Source organism: Symphodus melops (assembly GCF_947650265.1).
Source record: "Symphodus melops genome assembly, chromosome: 21".
Classification (NCBI taxonomy): Eukaryota; Metazoa; Chordata; class Actinopteri; order Labriformes; family Labridae; genus Symphodus; species Symphodus melops.
Genome location: NC_136711.1, coordinates 13,809,556 through 13,832,997, shown reverse-complemented (window position 1 = coordinate 13,832,997; position 23,442 = coordinate 13,809,556). Strand labels below are relative to the sequence as shown.

Below are 23,442 nucleotides of genomic sequence, written 5' to 3'. Positions count from 1 at the left end.
ACTTGTCATCTTTTGCCGTAGAAACAAAAATGCATCAAATAAGCTTGAAAATTGAAACGCCTGGTGCCTGAAAAGCTTTACTGCCCTCAGAGTGATGCTCTTCTTCTCTGTTTCAAACATTGAACGGCTGTCATCTGGTGAGCCTTTAAACTTGCATTGATTCAACTTATTTTTTACATGTCGAGTTGTATTCTGTCCATGTGTTGTGGACAGTTTCGCTTCGTGCAGCAGCTGTCTTTCACACGCCCTTCACCTGTCCGACTGAGCTCTCAGACACACCTGTGATTACACTGAAATAGATTAGAAAAAAAAGGTAATAAGCTTTGAGAGCTAGATTAGAGGTCAATCTGTGAAATGTGTGAAGCTCATCATTCAGAGAGGTCTGAGAGGAATTACTGGATTAAAGAGGATTGTTTTTAGTTGTTGTTGTTGCTGCATTTCAGGTTTTTATAGCTTCTTTTTCTTCTCCTTATCGGCTGAAGAACAAACCTGCTGTGTTGCCAACCACAGCAACTCTTTCAGCACTGACATGCTTCTTTACTTTAGAATAAGGATGACAGCTTGATGGGCATGCTTGCATAATTCCAATGTGTTCATTGGCTAATGTACTGTGACTTATGGTGTGAAAACAAGAACGGTTGAATGAGGTAGAGCTAGCTGCTGCTTCCATCTAGTGGACATAAGGGAGTATGACTGGGATCTGACGTAGCTTGGGATGGGAATCTGTTGGCAATTGCTGTGTTGTTGTGAATTCATTTTATTGGCTTTGTAGTGTCTGCAGTTGTGGAAAATAGTCTTAATTGCATTATATTTATTTGTATTTTACCCAAACATACAGCGTCCTGATTTTCCATTCTGCCAACCTTGATCCCATTTTGAAAACAATGTGGTTTTTTGTACGTGGTTTTAACATTTGCATGCTTAACTAAAGCAAAAAATAATCTGCCCACAATATTGCAATATCCTGCCTACATGATTGATATTACAAACAATATAGTTCATAGAGCATCGGACTCTCTTTTGTAATCAATGGTTGGTCTGGAAGTGATACCCTGTGAGATTTCTTTTTTCTTCTTGGTGTTGGTCAAAGCGCTAATGAATGACATGTCCTCATCCTGACTCAGTGTGGACTCAGGATTTGGATGCTGCTCACATGCTGTTGTTGTGTTGATCACGTTCATGTAGGCGTTGCTCTCTCTAGTGTTTTCTGTCCAGCGCATGTCCACTTCTTATGTTGTTCTACTCACATCATTTCACATCAATTGAAGTAAAGCACTTTCTGCCATCATAAGTCATACGTTTACAAATTTGACTCCATCTGTGCCATATACCACGTTTCTCCAAATGTACTGCTGCACGGAGCGTTTATGTATTCCACTCAGACGAATATAAAATGTACTTTTATTGCATGTGATTTTTAGAGCTAATCTGTGACATAATCTCAGTCAATATGCTCTGTGAGCATTTGGTCATGTAGGATTAGAGACTGATTGACAGTGTGGTAGTTAAGTAAGGTCATATCCAGCTCAGCATCGCCTGTCCCGGCTGCTGTTAAATTCCCTCCTCTGATCAAAACTCTGCATCTGACCCAGAGCTCAGCCAAACTGTCAATCTGCCAGTCCTCCTGTCTGAACATTTTGACACAAAAACAGAATCAGTAGGTGCTAATATTCTCTCATTGATGCATGATAAGCCTGCAAATGGGACCACGACACAGTGTGAAAGGTTTTGAGTAGTTGCTCAGAAGCAAAAGGAGGGCCTCCATACCTGTACAAAATACAAGCAGCATATATATCTGTAGCAGTAAAAATGATCAAAAGCAACCAGCTTTAAGGTAAATAAGGTAAAGACAGCATTTCTACTCCAGGTCAGAGCGTTAGGCCTTGGTGGTGTCCTTGTGTTGCAGCTTTTGAGGATTGTAGTATTTCACTATTCACTGACATCAAATGCCCCCAAAGAAAAGTCTTGGTTTGCTACATGAGATTCAGGACCCTTTAAACATCTAGCAAATGAAGTATAGTCAATATTGGTAAATAGAAAAAAGGCTTAATGTCCGAGATCTGTAACTTTCTCAGCATTTTCAAGAAAGAAAGAACCATTGATGATAATGACCAATGTCCCATTAAAGGAAACTTTGTTTGAATGGTTTGCTTGCCTTTTGACAAATTGAATATTTGTGCATACTTAGAGCTGAAGTGTTGTGTGTTGACTCGCTCGGTTGATGGTCACAAACTTTTTTTTACCTTTTGACCCCTTGTTCCAGGATTCAGTATTGAAACAGTGAAGCTTAAGAGCAACTTTTAAACGTTTTATTAATAATTATTTCTGAGGGAGCAGAAAGATTGACAAACAGCTGTTGTGTTACAGGAACCTTTTCTGCAGCTTTTGTTTGGTCCTTCATTTTCTGGCATCGATGTTGTGAACTCTCGGGTCGTGAACCTCTGCTGGAGGTTGTCCCAGCAACTCATTGTCCTCAGCACCAAACTATCACTGTATCAATCTGACCTTTTATAGAAGAAATTAACTCTTACATGAATTAATATTTCGGAAACTGTTGGACCCATTATTAACATTTTGGGACACACGACGATTCAGTCTTTTTTTCTTTTTCTGTTTAACGGCTCTATGGGGATTTAGCCCACATCATATACATAAAGAACTGTAAAAAAAATAATACAATCTGGAATTGAAAACAGAACCTATTGGATGAACTATACAGCTGTATGACAGATGAAAGTGCTTAATTTAGACAAACATTTCAGAGACCCGCCTACAAAAAACATCTTCCTTCTTTTTGTTTCGCTGAGAATAATCAGGGCATGTTGAGCGTTTGAGGTATAATAAAGCCACACGCTTCAAATACGATGTTTTCAGATAAAGTGCACTTTGCAGACTTAGATTTGTGTCTTTTTTTTTTATTGCCACACTTTTAGTTTTAACATCGACTACAATAGCAGTTGTTACATCAACTGAGCTTCATTTAGGGATTACAGCAGAATCACTAAACCCATTGAAAAACACTTTTATTGCCAAAGCTTCCCATTTTTTTTTCCACACACAGCTTTACTTGCTGTTGAGTGCTCTGTGTGGATGTTTTTTCTCTGATGTAAGACAAAGCTACATGCTGTACTCGTCTAAGATTAGTGAATGAAATGTAGTTTGAACAGAAGCAGCGGTGATGTGCGTTACATCGTGAAGCAGGCTGATGGACCACGCTTGCTGTGTAGCCTTTTTTCCTTTCCCTGGATGAATCCCAAAGGAGCTTACACTCTAATATCCTGATGGGAAAAGGGTTTGCTTTAAGCCCAACAAACACGCCTCATCACAGCGAGAATACAGAGAAGGTCTGAGGTGAATCAGATCAAAGATTCGTCTTCGAAGCACAGTCCTTTTTGCAACAACCTGTTGGCTGCAGCTGACATGATAGTGCCTGTTCGTCTCTCGGTTTTTTGGGAAAGGATCTGATTTTTCTCCACGTGTCCGACAAAGAAGAGAGTAGACCTGGATGTAAAGCAAACATTGGGACTTTTTTTTTCTTTAAATTGATGTTATCTAAAAACTAATTTCCAGCCATGATTCCTACAAAGATGCTAGCGTACAAGGGGCCCGATGGAGGAGGCTCCCATTCTCATCCGGGAGGTAACACAAGAAGGCGAAAGAAATCAACTGGTGAGCTCTTCCAGAAAGGCTACAGGGTCAGGATGGGCCACGGACAGGGCGAGAAAGAGGACCAGGAGAGCATGTGGTACAGCCTGGGTGCATGCTTCCATGTAATCTCCTACTGGGGTAAGACCTGCAGGGACGTGGGAAACAAGAGGAGGGGAATCTCCTCTATAAGCTGAACACTGGCGTGTCCCCGGGTCTTTGGACTCTGTGTGTGGGTCAGCTGGAGCGGGTTCAGGTTCAGGATTTGCTGTGTTGTGATGCTGCCCATCTGGCAAACACTCACTCGAATTCATAAAAGAGCTTTGGCGAGGTTCGCTACAGTTCACGTCATTTTATCAAAGATAATTTATTTGTGTTTTCATGCAGAGAATGAACAATTTGATTTGTGGCAGCAGGCACTCAAAGCAATTCATTCCATCAGGGAAACTTGACAGCACAATTGATGCCTTTAAAGAGGGACTTTGCTTGATTGCCTGCTTTTGGCTGAGGTGGATTTTACATTTTTTATACAGCACAAACACACAAGTGGATTCAGCTTTGACTTTCCCTTAAATTCTATGTATTATTTAGTGTTCTGCTGCTTCAACATTTGTGTCTTTGTGGGAGATTGAGATCTTTGTGCAAAAAAGATTATTGGGACAAAAAAAGACGAGACATAATCACAATTTGATGTAGGATGCTTCCATCTATATCCTAAAAGTTATTAAGTCCACTGTTATCTTCTTTAGATTAATCTTTGCCCGCGTCTCAAGACGTTTCACAAGCTTACGTATTTTTTTTCTTTTTGCATTTAACCTTTTTAACACTTTTAAAATCATTTGGATTAGATTGCCTGTTGTAAAACTGACTTTCTTAAACAATATGGCAATCCAATTTCCTTCGTATTTGATGCATTTTCTGTCTCATTTTTTCTGTTGAGCCATAAATAATGGTATGATCGAGTAAATAGCGTCATGGAGCCCTTGTGGATTTTTAATCCGTGTTTTTCCCTCCCTGAAATCTTGCCATCAGGCACAGACTCCGTGTTTTTCTTCTCCCTATTCATACCGTTGAAGTTGAGAATTGACGTCACATCTGTCTACTTAATCAGTTTACAGCCTCCACCTGTCTCTACTCTAATCTAGATTTTCATCTCGTCTATGCTCCGGTTTTATCCAGCCGGAATGAAACGTGTCATGAGGACGCCGGTGTTTTGACAGACAGGAAGTTTATGGGGAGCTTGTGTCTATTTTTTTCTCTGCATGACCCAAAAGCGTTTTGTTTGTTAGTCAGATGTTTTAGCTGAGTGTTGCTTGATCAGTTGGAGTTCATTTTTTTTTATTAATGTGAATCTGCTGAAGTTGTTAAACATGGATGAGAGTATGAAAGGTATGAAGTTTGCGTTATGCCGAGTGCTAATGTTGACATGTCTCTGGTTGATAATCATGTTGATAATAACAACATCTTTATGGTCTTTTTTTTCCACAGGCTTGAGGTTTTTAAGGGCCTTGAGGCTGATACAGTTCTCAGAAATTTTACAGTTTTTGAATATACTAAAGACGAGGTAAGTGTTTTTTTTTAAATTCTTCTCACTTTCTGACCGTGTAGCAGACTGCTTGTGATGCTTCTGCAGCTGTTTGATGATTGAACGTGGCATGTTAAGTGCTAGCGCACTGATTTCTTGGCTATAAGCATGAACGTGGTTTCATTTAGAAGAAGAAAAGAAAAGCGAGAAGAGGTGCTTGCGTTCATGCCATGTGCTAAACATACTCCTTGTAACTTGGCTGCGGTTTTGTGCTCATTGCACTTGTAAGTGAACCGGCTCTCAGTTTAGAAGGAAGACTTCTTGCCCAGATGTCACAACAGAAAGAGCTTTAAGAGTAATAGAACAAAACGCTTCGCCAAGTAATCTTCTCACTCTTTCACTGAAAGCCAAATGAAAAGACCTGACACAGAAAGTAGGCGTGATTTATTTATTTAGTCATTAAGGGACTTAACAAGCTATTTAGTGCATGAATTAAAGAAAAAAAATCACTTACGATCATGTGTTGTCATCGTTGTGATAATAGCGTATGAACATATTTTGTCATGGTTTTTAAGTAGAGAAACTGATTGAAATTAATCATGATGCCTCTATATGACTAACAAAATCCAACCAGACCATCAGGATTTTTTTTTTATTGTTTTGTGTAGTTATTTTGAATGCCTGCAACCCCTCTCCTGGGGTAGGCGTCAGACGAAGTCATGAACACCCTGCTGCTGAAAATGCCCTTTTAAAAATCTTGCTATGGCAAAGAATTTTTTCTGAGTTGTACGCCAGGCATTTAAAACTACTTAGAAATATACAGGACGAGATCATGGAGCGATAAATAGTCCAAATTTGTCCACAGGGGTCGCCAAAATCAACACAAGTTCCTTACAGGAGCTTTGAATTGGGAAAACCCCCCAAAACTAGTCACACATACAACAACGTAATATAGAGCTTAGTTTTATATGGTTATATAACATTTAAATGGATCAAATTAACTTGTGTAGCATGCTGTGGTGCTATTTGATGTGGTGCTGTTGGTGGCCTATGAAATGTTTTGACATGTTGGACGATGTCTTTCCCTGATGTAAATGTAGTTTTTTATACGTGCTGCCTCATGCTTCTTGTTTTGGCCCTTCTTTCTTAAATAGCAACTCTATAAAGCTGGTGAACCTGTGTTCAATATTCATAAGCACATGGCTGACTGCAGCAGGATTCATTCATTTGGTGAGTACGTTGAAGCTGTTGAGTCATACTTTGCATTGTCAACTCAAACACAGGTTGATTTCATGAAATTAAAATCTTCACATGTGTTTCAGGTGGAGAACTCAGGGGACCCCTGGGAAAATTTCCAGAATTCCCAGGCACTTTCCTACTGGGAATGTGTTTATTTACTCATGGTTACTATGTCCACTGTCGGCTATGGAGACGTTTATGCAAAAACAACGCTTGGTCGCCTGTTCATGGTCTTCTTCATCCTTGGTGGATTGGTAAAAATCACTAATTTTTTGAAAATCTTTCATGCCAATCATCACACCCCGCCAGGTGGCGCTCCACACTCAGGACTCTCTCCACCTGTTTTTACACTGAGTTGTTTCTGTTGTTCACCACAGTATGTTGCATGTCATGTATTGTATGACTGTTTCACAGTATTATTTTTACATTATTTGAAGTATTTCAGATGTGTTCTGTTATTTTGTTTGATGATTTGATTATATTTGCATCTGTTGTTAACGGTAAAGTACTGCGGTTTCAGGTTGCCCCACCTTCTGCCTCCCCCCTCCTCTTTCCAACAAACACATTGACACGGGGATGATTTATGAGAGCCTAGCTGAATGGATGCTGCGACATAACTATGAAGAAAGGCCTATGAAGAACAAAATATATGAAGAGATTTTATAAGATAAAATATTATGACTAAATCAATGCTAAAACACTTTATGAACACATTATTATAAGTCATTGGGTTCCAACAAAGCTGTCAGGGCAGTAAAGGCCTGGTCTGCTCAGAGGTGTCAAAATTTGATTTGCACATATTAATTTAAGTTACGCGAACACACGGAGTGGACAGTCTATAAGAGTTTTAGATTTGCAGATGGGAAATATGTTTTATTATTTTTCTGCCTGACATTAGAAGGATATAACTATGCACAGTTTTAGTTTGTTCTACCATTTTGTTAAAAAAAAGTTACCCATTTCTGTTGTGAGTTCTTAACTGGAAAGCAATGGTGATGTAACTTTATGACCAACAAAAGCAAACAAAATCATCAGCGAAGAGACAGAGTACCTCAAATGAGTCTTCTTTTTTTGTTCAGGAGTAATGTAAGGAAATGCACATTGGCTTACAGATTCCCCTTTGATATGAAGAAGTTATTATGTAATTTGTTAACAAAGTTTAAAAGTACAAAGAATAGATTCAATTTGTGTGGAGTGATTTAAACTTAAGTGAGAAGATTTTTTGAAACCTTTGAAAGTGTATATTTGTCTTTTTGTCTGCCATCCATTTGGCTGCTCTCTACAAATCAACCCTTCATGTGTTTGTTGGAGAAAACATGGCACATAAGGCTTTTTCTTCACTTTTTATAACTATTGAATTTTTCTATCACAGATTGACATACTGCTCATCAGCTGTCATTTCTCTCCTTTAGTCTTCCAATATCCGTAAATATTGGCCTTAATATTTCCTTTATTCATTTTCATACTAATTTTAGATATTTGTAATGCTCCTGTACTCACTGTAGTGTCGCTTTCAAGCACAAATGGAGGACCTTCTATACTTTGCCTTTCTTTTTTTTAGACTCTTCTTCTGTCTCCTATCTTCTCCTTAGGCCATGTTTGCAAGCTACGTCCCTGAAATCATAGAGTTAATAGGAAACCGCAAGAAATATGGTGGTTCCTATAGTGCGGTTAATGGGAGAAAGTAAGTATTCAAGGAGGCTCTGCTGCCTCCGCCGCAGTAGAACCTTCTCTGCATGCACTTTTCTTTTTCTTTTTCATGCATGTAGGCCATGTTTGCTCGCTACGTGCCAGAAATTGCTGCTCTCATCCTTAATCGGAAGAAATATGGAGGGAGTTATAACTCGACCAGAGGCAGAAAGTAAGTCAAACAAATGATAAACAAAGACAACTTTTAATGGTGTGGTTTTGTGTGACTCAAGTGGCCCTCTCTTAAAGAGGTGATGTATCCTGATTCTATATCATTAATCTGTATTTTGAGATGTAAGGATCTCAGTAGGCACTAAAGTCACACTGTGACTGAAGAACTAGGCCATGCTTCATGTGTAGCTCTTATTTTTCCTGTATTGTTGCTGCTTTAATTGTGCAAGATGTCATTACTGCTTCTCATGAAGGATTAGTCGCCCTTACACTGCAGAATATTTTCATTTTTTTGTCTATTATTTACTCCTGAAAGTGTTTTCATGAGTATTTCTTTAAAGACAATTTAAAAAGCTCTATGTCCTCTCATCAATAAGAGTTCTTCAACTGCCCCTTAAAAGACAACATCATATTAAATTATTAAAACAACTAATATGGAGGGGGGGGGGGGGGTTCACCTGATTTAATCAAATCACTCAATGGACAAAAAATACTTGGAGACATTTCTGCAGTGTATTCATAAATCTGCACTATTATCATGCTCATTGGTGGCACATGTAGGACTTTCTCACTCATCTGTCCCTGTTTATACGATCATAACCTAAACTAACTGAATTAACCAAAAAATAAATACTGTTCCCCTGAAGTTCATGTAGACAGATTAAACATGGTTACTTATTTTAGGAGGAAAGGGCTGTGGTGTCACCTTGTTTAAAGTGAGAACATTAACTCTGTCCTCGATTTAACTTAAGGCATGGACACTCATGATACTTTCTTTGAGAAATAACAAAACAGGAAAACATTACACAATAAAAAAAACAAATTTAAACATTTTGTATGAAGTAGTACAAGTAGAAAAGGTCATTTTAACAGCCCTCAATATGGATGTAAATAAGCTGAATATTTTATAGTAGACGATGTCAGGTAAAACACTTGGAATGAATAAATAAAGACTGTGATTTTTTATTAAACATCTCATATAGTCAAGTAATGTGCAGCACATCTCAGTAATCGTTGATTTAGGTCCATCTTTGAGTTTATCCTTTAAGGATTTTTACATTAAACTGATATTAATCAGATTCTTATTAAAGTGAGATGAAAAAATGACATCTAAATACGGTGTCCCGTTTCCAACACTTAACTTGTTCTTTAATCAGCCATGAGAAGAAATCCTACATGTTGTGTAAAGTCTCTCTGTGAACATGTTTGTCATGTTTGTGTTTGTGTATCAAGTGATTTCAGACATTCACAGAGTTTTTATTTTCTTTACTTTATCTCCCTGCACACCAAAACTCAACTTAGTATAACATAGTATAGCCTTATTACCTTTGAACAGAGGTTTGCTGAAACAAGAGTGTTTAATTCATGACAAACTAAAGCAAATTAAAAAAGATAAAACATAAGAGGTTGAACACAGTAACAAAGAAATAACAAAATAACAACTTGAATCAACTCAAGCTTACCTTCATTCAGTATTAAAAACAAATACATATACATCTGAGTATGCCATGGCTTGTGTCCTGCTGATAATTAGAATGTTTGTTTTTCTGCTCCAGAAAAACTCGTCCTGCTTTGCTTGTCTGGTTTTTTTTTCATGCTTTGCTGCTGAATCTTCTTGGCCTTTATCTTCAGTCTGACCTACACCCTCAGGACTAACCAGTTTGGGAAATTAGCTTATTCATTTTAGGTCCAAGTTAAAACGATGAGATTGATACCCCTCTGATGTCTGTTTGATTAGTATAAGGCTAGAGCCTGATTACCTTTGCTACGCTGCGGCTTGATTTGATTACAACTTTTTACGAAGTCCTAACATCCAAAAAAATGTATATTAAATAAGTATCTTGTGCAAATGATTGTCTTACCTTGATATAAACTTGTGGGAACAATTTTTTGCTGAAACATTTTCTGGCTCTTTTGCCTTTATTGGATTGGACAGCTGAAGAGAGACAGGTAATGTTGGGAGGAGAGAGCAGGGGGGTGACATGCAGCACAGGGATCAAGACAGGATTTAAACCCATGGCCGCTGCGACAAAGACTATACATGTACCTCTGTACATGGGGCATGCATGAATTGCTAGGCTATCGGTGCTTCCTTTTACACAATGTTGTGGAAGAAAAAAACATGTCACAGTAAAACAATAGAGGGTTTGATTTTTTATTTTCATGCATTTTAATGCTAAGCTAATCATGTCCTAGCTTCAGCCTTAAATCGCAGACATTAGAGTGGAATCAATCTTCTCATCCAATTATTTAAACGATAATGCCAAAATGTCAAACCATTCCTTTAACAAACTTACACTTTCATATCCCAAGATCTGCAGCCTTTTCTAAAGTTAGCGAGATTCTGCTGGATGCCTCCAAACAAAGTACTGTATGGTTTATTGTAGCATGCTTTTGGTATCTGTGGTGGTTCATGCTAGTTCAAAGACATTAGACTTATATTCATAGTTGACTTAGGAAACTTTTTTTTTTCTTCACTAAATCTCTGTCTCCTTAGTTAGAGAACCTCACAACTAGTGCTTTGAAGTCTTTTTCTTGTTGTGTGTTATTTATTTAGCAAATGTTTATAATGAAGGTTATTTACACTTTCATTACAAATGTATTTAGACAGAGATGAAGAGGAGCGTCAAACAGACCTGGCCTTACATCACGAACAGTTGTGGGATGCTGTTTTTTACTTTTAGAGCTCTACATTTAAATAATAATGCATTATGATATCATAGATAATATAAACTGAATTATATTAGATATAATTGTCCCAGTTGTTTCAAATGGCATTATCTCTCTGTTTCCTTCTGTTGTCTTCTCTTTTCTCTCCATCTCTTCTCTGGTATCATTTCACATTACGATCTTTTACGTGATACACAAAGACGCACAGGCGTTTCAAAGTCATGAATACTCCATGTATTTATAACACATTCAAATCAAGACTCATTGTATAACAATATTACAAGGTTTCACGGCAGCTTCAGAAATAGTCACGATTTAATACTCATCTGTGGAGATAAAAACACTTTTTTTCCATATTAGATGGCTCAAATGTCAAATGTTTATTTTCCACTGCTGATAAAGAAAATTGTGTGCATTCTTAAAAGTATTTGGGGTGAGGGACAGGGTACAAATAGCAAAAAAATGAATGGTAAGAAAAAAGGAGCTTACCCTCATGGGGAGTTGAATTATATCAACTGATTCGTGTTACGTCACGTATTAAGTGATACTCATAGCGGCCTCCTCGGTGAGAGAGAGAGAGATAGTATTTCAGAAAAACAAGCATCTTACAAAGCAGGTCATACTGAGTGACACTAAACGGCTTTTGTGTTTCAGACACGAAAAGTACATCTAATTAAATCAGTTTGACATTCATGTTTACGGGAAACTGTTTTACTAGGGGGCCATTACACTGTGTTACACATTGAAATAGTATAATCATAAAATATCCAGCTCTGGTTTTCTTTGAGCTGCCGCATTTCCAGAAACGCCAAACTTAATCAATTTTACAAACACATTTCCTCAATAAAAGTATAACATAGACACAAAGATAAATCTAAACTGGTTTCTGTATGTATAGGATCTGGGATAATGGTAATTGAGAGTGGCAGTGCACTGATTTCATAATCTCCATCTAAGTAAACTCTGATCCTCTATAATCTGATACTGAAATCCACGGTGCTCTCTGACCTACTCGTCCAGTCCTCCCTCATCCCGACAGGAACATAAAGCATCCACTCGGTAACATACAATGTATTATTTGCTTACAGATTTAGAACCAGTCCCCTACAGTAACTACAGCAGAACTGATTACTTTCCATTCCCATTAAATCTCTATCATCACAGATTGGATTCTAGGACAAGGATGAAGATGACATGCATAATCACTTTGTGTATGTGTGTGAGTGCTGTTGACTATTACTATGAATACATTTCAGTTTCATTGCTATTCTGCACCTCGTTTTCCAGGCACATCGTGGTGTGTGGTCATATTACACTGGAGAGTGTGTCCAACTTTCTAAAAGACTTCCTACACAAGGACAGGGATGATGTCAATGTAGAAATTGTTTTTCTCCATAAGTGAGTACAAACATGTATTCTTTTCACATCTCCCTGAAAAAGAAAAGAATTGCTCATGAGTTAATTAAATTTCTCTTTATTGTGTGTTTCAGTATTTCCCCTAATCTTGAGCTGGAAGCCTTGTTCAAGCGTCACTTCACCCAGGTAGAGTTTTACCAAGGGTCTGTCCTAAACCCACACGACCTGGCCAGAGTAAAGGTAACTAAAGGACTATACGATTTATTTCAGCTCAGAAGGTAACTGTGCTGTTCAGGCTTCCAAAAAAAACGTATGTGTTATTTTGTATCCAGATTGAATCAGCTGATGCCTGTTTGATCTTAGCCAACAAATACTGTGCTGACCCTGATGCTGAGGATGCATCCAACATCATGAGGTAAACCAAATCCTTAAAGACATGTACTCATAGAAAGGCTTAAGAATAAGATGTGGGAATGTTTTTCCTGATATATCCACTATTTCATTTAAAACCAATTTACTGTAGCATTTCATTTGGTTGATGTCCCAGTTTAATCAAGCAAAAAACATAATCACACAACAGTTTCTGGTTTCTTTGTTGGCTTTTTTATGTACTTCAAACTCCACTCGCTCAATGACTGATGAACGGAAGCTGGTAAATTCTTAAACAGTGTTTCCTTTAGACTACACAGTTATTTGGAATAATGCAATTTCTGTCACTAAGAGATGAAAATGTATCTACCGTATTCTGTCTTTAGCGTTGCCTTCTTGGCATAAGTGTAAACTTTAATCCGGTATTTAGGATTTATTTTTAGTAGAAAAATGTCTCGATATCTTTCTGTACAAGTCTGATTTTGTTTTGCACTTTTATTCATCAGGGTCATATCTATCAAGAACTACCATCCGAAGATCAGAATAATCACCCAAATGTTGCAGTACCACAACAAGGTTGGTAACATCTGATATATCCAATGCATCATTAATCACAGAGCTCCAAGGAGTCCTTTAATTTTATTCTTTTTATGTGGATATAATCTTGGTTTATGAATGTTTGTGTTTTTGTTGAACATCTTTTCTCCTTCAGGCCCACCTCTTAAACATCCCAAGCTGGACCTGGAAGGAAGGGGACGACGCCATTTGTCTGGCAGAGCTGAAACTGGGCTTCATCGCCCAGAGCTGCCTGGCTCAGGGCCTCTCCACCATGCTGGCAAACCTTTTCTCCATGAGGTCCTTCATCAAGGTAGCTACAGCTAAAACTCCTCCATCTGTGCTCACTGGATTAAGTTCAAAAGGGAAGTTGGCCTCTAACATGGTCTGAATAGATAATAATGATTACCCCGGATGAGGCCCATGTGCAGCATCTGGAGATTCGGGTGGGAATAAACTTAAAAAAAACAACAACTAAAACTACTGGGTTTTTTTGCTTTTCCCAGTTCAGTTTTTTTTTTAGGTAATGGATAACGCTGTCTGTATTTTGTGATATATCTGTGCTTCAGATTGAGGAGGACACGTGGCAAAAGTATTACCTTGAAGGAGTAGCCAATGAGATGTACACAGAGTACCTGTCCAGTGCCTTTGTGGGCATGTCCTTTCCTGTAATCTGCGAGTAAGTACATTGAGAAAAATAAATAAATAAATATATATATATTTATTTTTCTTTCAACATTCAAACCTTTTCCGTTGCTTATTTTTGGTTTGAGTTGATACGGTGAAAGAGTTGAACAGTGTGTCATTTTGAAATATTGACCTTGAGCCTTCAAATTTCAATAAAACCTATAATAACCTATAATAACTTTTATTGTCGTAGAAAATGGGCTTCACTAAAAATTAAGAACAGTGGCCTATCACCGGCTTCTTTATACTATTGTGACCATAAAAATACATTCTTAACACTTTGTCTGTCAAGACCCACATGTGCTTTGTCAATCCAACAAGTGTGTTTTACACAGGAAAAATGTTTCTCAGTCTCATAAATCTTAAACCAGACTTCAAGGAGAACAATTTGCCACTCAGAGCTCAAATGACTTTTTTAGGAAAGCACAAATATTAAGTGTGAAAGAGGTCTAATTATGTTTTTCTTCTGTTTTGCAGACTCTGCTATGTGAAGCTAAAGCTCCTGCTGATAGCAATAGAGCACAAGTCTGATCAAAGGGAAAGCAGGTGAGTGGATTGTTGAAGTCATTAGAATTCATTTATGCAGAAAACTTAAATATGCAGGTGTGTTTGCTGACAGTGATGAAGGTAGTTTGAATCAGCTTCTGTGTTTGACTGCAAACACAAGGCGGGCAACAAGATGTGCTACACTGGCGTCTAAATTGGCTTGTTCACTGACATCAGAGGCGTCTGATAACATCCTGACAAATACATTAAGGAAAGATGCAGTTGGGTCTTTAAGCACTGATGAAGTCTCTAATGTACTGATACTCATGTTGGAAGTGCCACTGCTATCTGCTTTCATCAACTTAATTTAATAATCAGAGGCCATCCTGCCAAAAACAAGTTGCCAAAAACTAATCCTTGCAGCGTTTGCCACTTCCAGTGATGAATGCAAAGCTTTTTTAGTCTCTGTGATAAAACCCTCCCCTCTGACATCTCTGGCCTGTCAAATCTTCACAGCACCCTGATAAACCCTGGAAACCATGTGAAAATGCAGGAGGGGACCCTGGGCTTCTTCATTGCAAGTGATGCCAAAGAAGTAAAGAGGTAATTGGGAGTGATGATTAAAACGTGTTACAAAGCGAAATGGTATTCTCTACAAGAGGCTCTCTTGCACAAGCTTTGTTGCTTTGTTGCCTCTGTCGTGTCTTTTTTTGGGAAAGTCATAGATGAAAATCCAAATTTTTAAAGCACTATGGAATAGTATGATTTAGGCTTTCTACTTGAATTGTCTTTTTATTTTCATGTCTGTGTATCTCCTTTGGATCCAGAGCTCCCTCAGTTCAAAAAGAAGGAGTGTATCATTAAGGAAACACCTACAGCTAGTAGCGTACTTATAATAAACTTTAAACCTATAAAGCAAGCTGTATTATCGCAGTGGCTTAACAGATTTATTGAGGAACATTTTAAGCCATTAAGATGTATCATGATGATAATACAACCCATGTAAAAAAAAAGATAACTTGCTAGTAGGCCTAAGTCGTTAACATTGATTGCTAGCTGTTACCTGCTAGCTAGAATCCGCAGTCATGTAATATAAAATGTATTTCCTTTGTCTGCTCTTTGTAAGGGTTAAGGTTGAATAAAGATAAACAAATGGAAGGCATATTCAGGCAGAGTTTTAGAGTGTCGGAAACTCAGCAACTTTTCCTGACATACAGTACCTGTACCCAGATCAAAACCACAGTTCCTACATTTAAGAACTAGTACTGTTGTAGACCAAATCAGTCTTATGACCACTTTTTGAAGGTCTCTGTCTCATTTTTCTATTTTTTTGCTCGATCTCAGACTTTAAAACAAGACCGGTCAAGACCACCACTTAGTCAGTATTGGTAGTTTTCCATGTCATTGCTGTCATTACAAGGAAACCGTAATTTCTTAAACAACAAATTACTGTAACTCATTTAAAATTCCTGTTTCAGATAGTTTCGCAAAACAGGGAGGAAAGAAGCATGTTAAAGCCGTAGCACCAATAATATGTCTGTAGTGTCATCACGTTGGACGTTGACTGCTCAGCCGTGTAGATGATTCAGCTAATAAAGGACTTTGTTTTCTCACAGGGCGCTTTTTTACTGTAAAGCCTGCCATGATGATATCACTGATCCCAAAAGGATAAAGAAATGTGGATGCAAGAAATGTAAGTAACTGCCCATATAAGAACATGATCAGTTTATTTGACAACTCTAACATTTCTACACAGAACAAAGGGAAATAGTCCTGAGCTAGCATCAGATTAGCATTAGAGTGGTGTTGTGTTGTCATTAAATGTATAGCTTTCTTGAACTACTTCTCTTAATCATATATTTATTTTTTTGTGCATTTGAGTTCCTTTGGTAGAAAAAATGATAGAGAATTGAGTATTGAGAATAGAGATAAATATTTAGCTTTAATAGCATGTTGTCCTTTTTCCCCACAATGATTCCCTTCAAATAAAGATAAACTGAGTGAGAATCAAACACATTAATACTTCTCAAACCACCTGTGAAGTCAGTCTATATGTGCATTCTGTTTCATCATCTGTGTGGATGTTTGCTTTGTTTATAATAGCTGTATGTGTTGTTACAGTTCATTTCTGAACTTTGTGACGTTAACAGGCGTTCAGAGAGACTGTTAACACCAAAGGTACCTGGATGGATGGTGTGTTTATAGACTTAAAAGCTCACCTGTCACCCTGTTGTTGTCTCACTTTGATTTAATATTGTTGTGTTGGTTTTATTTGAACCATTACAGCTAACAGCTAATCTTAACATTTGATGTATTCTCTTCCTGCTGCTTTGGAAACTTGATGCACTTTTCTTAAAAACAAAAAAAAACTAAAAAAATCACTTTATAGTGATATATTGTGAGTAACATTGATTTATTTACCCTCCGAAAATACAGCCTGCTACATCTGATGAAAGCTAACTGTTTGAATGTAATGTAAATGTTGCATGTACACTGGTTGATGCTGCCTGGATACCCACAGTTGTCATGTGCACGTTGCTTTCAAATCCAGGAAAAGAATGAACAAAAAGGGACGGGACAACAATCCAAAAATCATAAAAATGACCAAGAGGGATGAGTTAAAATATTGGAGCATGTTATACCTTCTTCCTCTCCTTTTATCAGGATCATGCATCAACAAAACAACAAATCTCCATCTAAAAAGTATTATCAACAGAGCATCAACATTTCATTCATGCCTGCTTGAGCCAGTAATACTTTAGATCACCACCAGGTGTCACCACAGTACTACGGCACCTTTGCATGGAGCCCACAGCCTGACATGTCAGTGAGAGATCAGGAACGTTCCTCATTGGTCAGTTCTGATAAAAGGAAAAATATATTTGGACACACACGATCAAAAGATTAACAAAACTTTAAACTTAGCTGAGTTGAGTGCATCATTTTAGGACTAATAGAAACCTTTTTGAGTGACATTAAGTTGAGAATTCTTAATGCATTAATGGTCTTAAAGAGTTTCGTTTTCGTACAAGTGTTGGGAGTGATGATGAATAAAAATGTATTTGGTGTTTGCTCGTGAGGGGTGTATTGTAGTAAAGGTTATTAGAGTTTAATTAAAAAAGAAAACTATTCTTTTCTATTGTTAAATACCCGCCCTTACCTCACGTCTTCAACTTCACCTCTTAATCCTTTTTACCTGTAAACCTTTCAACTCAATGACCTCCTGATATTTCCCCCACTGGTCCCAGAGATGACCCAAACTAAACGAACCAAAAAAAAAAAAAGTTAGAGAATACTCCTAATCTGACATTTACGCGCTGTCAGGACAAAGCTAACCTTGTGCATCCCAGCAGCAGCCTTCCTCTGTGCTCCTCCTGTCTTGCCTCTGTCCCCTCTTCCTCCAGAGCGACCCTCAGAATTAACCTGCTCTTCCTCTCCTCTCGTCTCAACCCGCCACTGTAGCCAAGACGGCCACCTACAAGAAAATGACACTGGCATGTTGTTTTGATTGCGGCCGCTCAGAGCGGGACTGCTCTTGCATGCCAGTTAATGTGTGTTGTAACACGGACACCCCTCGACGCCACATCCCACTCTCTACTGTCTCTGTTAATGATTGCTCTGCCACTTTACGTGCCTGTAAGTTGTCGCCATGACATGTGCACTTCAGTGTCTGTACCATGCACTGTGTTAGCCGTGCAGAGTGTTGTTAGCTTGTGTGCTGTAGCTGTAGCAGCTGTGTTGTCACTATCATGGATATAGATGTCGCTTTACTTGTGTTGGAGCTGATTTTTTCAACTGTTGTAAAGCATGCAAGGATTCTGTATTGCTGGTGTTTTGTCGAAGATTGTGAATTCATGTAGTTTAAACAGTCAATAATGCTTAATTTGTGCATTGTTTGAACACTAATTCTACCCTAAAATAGAGGGTGCTTCCAGTGACCTCACGTATCTACAGGAAATAAAAGCTAAAGCAATATAGGAAGTGCAGTTCTGCATCACCACCACACATATAGCTATGAACACTCAAATTTAAGAAATTATCCTTTATTTCTAAACAATACTTGCTCTGATTTTGGTGTGATAGTGCTTTGAATATGTCACTAGAGGGGGTTAATTCATCATTGAAAAGAAAATTCCCTTTAACCAAATCTTCCCCCCACTGTGCCCTCTAGAAAATTTAACAGAATAGGATCTGAGCGATGTTTATGTTTAAATGCAGCTGACAATTCATTAATATAAGGCTGTTTGTACAGATCCTGGGGGGATTCTTTCTGAGGGTAACAGTGCATGTTTTCCTAAATGAACTGGTTTATTGAATTAAGATCAAAATCTGAAACAACCACTGGGGGCTAAAATCTCCAAAACCCATTAAGTGCACAAACCAGCGCCCGATTCATAGTTAACGGAGAAGCTCTGGGTTTGAGGGAGACTAACTCTTAATACATTGATTTAATTCTATAAAATACAGCGGAAACGGTACTGGACATAAAATTGGACAGCAAAAAGAATAAGATAGAACCGAATCAAACTAGACTGTGTTGGATTTTAGCGAAGTGTGATTCCCCTTTAAAGCCAGGGGGCATGTTAAATTACCCTGATGTATTGCAAGAGGCATGAAGAATGTGTCTGAGTTTGCAGGGCCTTGATACAATTCGCTGCAAAACATTGTACTCTGTCATACAGCTTTAGTGAATGTTTCTTGATCAAAGACCGTTCTGTGTGGAGTTGAACGTCTCCGGGCATTTCCACCCTTTTCAATATGTCTTACAGGCGTGTGTGCTGTGAGCCTCGCCCGGCTAGCTAGGCTCAAGCAGAGCTCTGGAGCTGCTGTCGACACGGTGCGGGAGACGCACGGAGCGAGGCCTTATACGGCCTGACATGGAAATTATGTTTGCATTTTCATTTTTGGAGTGCTACCGGTTGTCATGAAACTCAGCCTGACAGTTCCTAACCACCAGGCAGCAGAGTGCCCCCCACCCCCCACACCCTCTCTCCTCCTCTCTCGTTGTGGGACAGATGCTAGCCTGTTAGTCCTGTGACTCTGCTCGCGCCCTCCGATTGCAGGCGACAGATGCCAGGACCAGCAAGGTCCCTGTTTGAACATTGCTGTCACTGTCCTGCCTTAAGCTCAATGCATGACCTTTATTATAAGCAAGGGGTTGAAATAAAGTACTAATGAGCATGTGTGGGACTCACCTCTCCGAGAAAAAAAAGTGACTCACAGAAAAGTTCCATGCATCGGAGCAGGTTGTGTCAGGCAGGGCACAGGGATGGGAAAGAGCTTCTGGAAAAGAGGAGAAAAACAAACATGATGTTATAGACATAAGAACAAAAACTCATGAAGTATTGTCACATTTTGTAAGTCCTGTTAAAGCCCCCCTGACTAATGGAGAGCTAAGGAGCTAAAACCTCAGGTTTTTGTCTCAAGACATCTGATCTAGATTTGGTTTCAATTTAAAATAAATAGCTGTCTTTTTTTTATTTTTTTATCTTAAAGGCAATTAAGTCTATCTTTATGATGTTTTGGATTGCTGTGAAAAAAAAGGCAAGCCAATGAAAGAAATTAGTTTAGTCCTGACGTTTTAACTACTTATTTATTTCATTTGGTAAATAAACTCTAATCTGCAATGGATTAATAACTAATACAGCACTAAACTCTAAAATAAAACAACTTCAACTTTTAACCAAAGTCAGCCTAGGTTTAACCTTAACATGAACTTTCTTTTCACGTGTAAATCATCAAATCATGGCTAACTGTGACAACTCAAACATGGCTGTTTATATTCAGTAGGTGAACGCCTTTAAACACTGACTAATCTTCTGCTGACCACAATATTATATTCCTAACTCAGCTGTATTTAATTTATCATTGCTTTGTCCATGTTATCTTTCTCAGGCACCTTTCTCTCTTTCTTTTTTTTTGTAAAGTGCCTTTAAGAGAAACCTCCCAGCCTTCAGTTCCCAGATGTCATTTATAATTTGCTTCTTTCATTACAACCTGTTCCTCCCTGTAACCTCTCATCTGTCTCTGCATCTTTCTCAGCTAAAAATAGCTATAATGGATATATCAAATCAAGTAAGTTTTGATTTCCATTCTCTCTCTCTCTCTCTCTCTCTCTCTCTTTGTCATTTTGTTTTTAACCCTTTGTCTCGTGCATTGAACTGTTTGTGACCTGTTTTCTTTTTTTTCAGTGCGTTCTGCCCATCGCTCTGTTCAGTCTATCATCACCCATCATGTGTATTTTACATGCAAAGCAAAAGGAAAATGTTTTTTCTCTGGCTTGTGTTGCGTATATCAGTTACAGTAGATGGTGCTGCTGCTTCACTGAGTGTGTATGATTGAATCCAGCTGAAAATAAGAATCAAAAATGTAAAAGGAAATGTTTGCAAGAGTTGTTTAAAGAGAGATCCTGATTTAAATAAAAAGCCTAAAAGATCATTCAGAGAATGTCGAAACAAAAGAGGAATGTGAACTATGCAAGGCGTCTAGTTCAACAGGATCTGTGATAGGCAGCAAATCTGCCACACAGTGTTGTCCAGCAGAAGTGCTGTGCATGTTTGACATGGGGCAGATGAATAGTGGAGGTCTGGAGCAGGGAGGATAATCTTCTGGACAGCTGACTGTTGAAATAATCATCTTTATTCTCCACTTTTAGCTCCCAGACATTTTTTTTAGAATAAGTGGAACCCTCTTCTTTCTTTTGCCCGTTTTATCATGGTATCTTTACAAGCTTTACCACTATTACATTATAGTACCAGTGGAGCTGTAAGCTTTCATATTTTAAATAGTCAAGTGCCTCATTCCTCCCTCATCAGGCATAAACTGCACAGCAGCTAGTGCTAGTTAATTCACAGTGTCACCTCCTTGTTCTTATGGCATAACAATCGCTGGAACACCTGAAAGCATACTTATTAATTCATGTTTATTATAAATATCAAAGCGAATGTCAAATTCAACATTTCATTGGTGGCTAAAAACCAAGTAGTTAAGTGGTGTTTAATAAAAATGAGCTTTTTTAATTATTCAGCTATTAGCATTCTTGTGCCAGGAAGAATTACCCCCAAAAAGCAGTGATTGTGCTTTAATAATGGTAAGAGTCAAAAGATGTTTTATTAACATACAGACTGCAGGTCCTAGTCAAGTCACTTTGAATCAAGTCCTATCTTGTGGTTAATGGGAAGACTTTAAGGGTTAGCTCACCCAAATCACAAAGCAAGCATTTTACTGCCCCCTGTGGTATAAAGACATGCCAGCTGGTTCACTTTTATGCACCTTTGTTTTGAAATATCTGTCTCTATAATTTCGGTTTCAATTCAGTTGTGTCTGCTGTGCTCAGAGCATCAAAAATTCAAATTAAGAGATATTTCCAGATACAATGTAGTGGATTCTCTGAACAATCTACAGATCACACTTTAAAGACACTGTTATCATTATAAGATCTGAAGATTATTCTGACTTACAGTTTTAAATGAAATTATCTAATGTTGTGTGCACAACAAACACAATTTTATTCACGTTTGTATTGAAAAATGGACAAAAGAAAGTTGTGATCCCATGTTATCCTTCTTGATACTGATTCAATGCCTAAATTCAAATGGGGGCCAAACTAAATCAATACAATGGAATAAAACATGTTCATATTTTAAAATGGATTTTTACCAACCCCTGTTAAGATTAAGATGATTTCATTGTTGTATGACCTGACACATAAGACCTTCAATGAATTTTACCATAAAAACAAGTTATGCTAACGTTAGTGGCAGCTGCGCGTGCATCCCTTACTGACATTCTTTATCTACTATAGAGAGGCGTTCACAACATCATTTAGATCGGAAACTGCCAGCCTTTTTCAGTATCTTAACTTTATTTAAAAGAAAGCCTTGAAATGCGCAAGTTAACTTGACATTTCAGACAGTTTGCTAGCTTACACGTGTGCTCTCAGCTAGCCCAACAATGTTATTGTTCGCAACTATGTTTAAAATAGTAGTTGCTATTGGCAGCCATTATATTGTTATGTGGGCTTTTGAGGAAAGGGGAAACGTGAACTGATAACAAAGTTAATTAATAAATGATGGTATTCCATTGACGGGCATACGAGTTGATGCCCCAAACCATGTTAAAGCTGGTGTCAGATAACCGGTTCGGTTAAATTGTAGAGGCCATTATTTAAAGGTTAATCCATAAGGATAGGTCAGGACATGTGCTTGTAATTTAGCATTATGACCGTTTATAAGGCAATACATAAAAAATCCATTAACCTCCACTGAACAGATCCTGATTTTTGACTCCTCTTTATTTAGCAGTAAGTGATGGTTCCCTTATCCAGTCTTCAACTTATCAATACAAGTCGGCTAAACTGAACCACAACTCAACCCCTCACACAGTGGCTACCCCGTCAGTCCCACTGGTAAACAACCGCAAGGGGAGCCTGCTGCCCCCCGCTAAGCCTCCTACTCTGAGACTGAGCTTCACAGGCTCTGGGGACCCTCACAAGGCAGGGCGGCTACCTGCGGTAACAGAAGGGGCCAGCCAGCTCAAGAGGGCACACAGCCTCCCGGTGAAATACAGATACCCCCCCAGTCACTCCAATAACGCCAAACTCAGCCATAGGCACTGTAAGCGCCACCTCCCCCCATCCCCCCTCCCTCTTGGTGTGTTTGTCAGGCCTGTACTCAACAACAGCACAACCAGAGCATGTGCTTGCCAGGCTGGAGTGGTTGCATGTGTAGCATTCCTTACTAATGACCCAGTGTGTGCAGCTGTCAGCTGTGAAACATTAAATATTGAACAGACCGAGCAAGATGTGAAGGGCCAGTCTGGTGGAGCATCCCCTCTCCACTGGAAGCCCCCCGAACCGCAACAATTTCCATTATGGTGACACTCTTTGACAAGCTAGCAGTGCTGGAAATGCTGTTCATCTGCTGAGGAGCATGATCCTTAAGACTTTAAAAGCCCTTTCTCTGAAATTAATATTTTCCTTGTTAGAAATGGTGGCTTGAATCATTGTTAAAGATACTCAAACGATTTCCTTTGATCTACAACAAGCTATT

General features: G+C 38.5%; 2 protein-coding genes across 13 annotated transcripts in view; one reads left to right on the top strand and one right to left on the bottom strand.

Moving 5' to 3' along the window:
• The window catches only part of LOC306842307 (calcium-activated potassium channel subunit alpha-1a-like), an 82,633-nt gene that overhangs the window by 40,622 nt on the left and 18,569 nt on the right, over positions 1 to 23,442 (top strand). For 3 of the 4 annotated variants that reach the window (XM_079372476.1, XM_079372475.1, XM_079372478.1), the window contains exons 6-19: positions 5,134 to 5,209; positions 6,325 to 6,400; positions 6,493 to 6,663; positions 8,002 to 8,093; positions 12,227 to 12,337; positions 12,430 to 12,535; positions 12,628 to 12,710; positions 13,171 to 13,240; positions 13,377 to 13,532; positions 13,789 to 13,898; positions 14,384 to 14,452; positions 14,909 to 14,995; positions 16,009 to 16,085; positions 20,435 to 20,467. In XM_079372476.1, the coding sequence (XP_079228602.1) occupies positions 5,134 to 5,209; positions 6,325 to 6,400; positions 6,493 to 6,663; positions 8,002 to 8,093; positions 12,227 to 12,337; positions 12,430 to 12,535; positions 12,628 to 12,710; positions 13,171 to 13,240; positions 13,377 to 13,532; positions 13,789 to 13,898; positions 14,384 to 14,452; positions 14,909 to 14,995; positions 16,009 to 16,085; positions 20,435 to 20,467 (1,317 nt within the window). The remainder of the gene's footprint in view (positions 1 to 5,133; positions 5,210 to 6,324; positions 6,401 to 6,492; positions 6,664 to 8,001; positions 8,094 to 12,226; positions 12,338 to 12,429; positions 12,536 to 12,627; positions 12,711 to 13,170; positions 13,241 to 13,376; positions 13,533 to 13,788; positions 13,899 to 14,383; positions 14,453 to 14,908; positions 14,996 to 16,008; positions 16,086 to 20,434; positions 20,468 to 23,442) is intronic. The other variant, XM_079372477.1, reaches the window with a different exon arrangement.
• Positions 16,623 to 23,442, bottom strand: part of LOC306842319 (uncharacterized protein) — a 169,590-nt gene continuing 162,770 nt past the window's right edge. For 6 of the 9 annotated variants that reach the window (XR_013781690.1, XR_013781691.1, XR_013781699.1 and 3 more), the window contains 2 exons: positions 19,588 to 19,675; positions 16,623 to 17,867 (listed from right to left, as the gene is read on the bottom strand). Coding sequence is in view for 1 of the 9 variants with exons in the window: in XM_079372493.1 (XP_079228619.1) it covers positions 17,605 to 17,652; positions 17,729 to 17,867; positions 19,614 to 19,675 (249 nt within the window). In the remaining 8 variants the exon portion in view is untranslated. The remainder of the gene's footprint in view (positions 17,868 to 19,587; positions 19,676 to 23,442) is intronic. The other 3 variants (XR_013781698.1, XR_013781701.1, XM_079372493.1) reach the window with 2 other exon arrangements.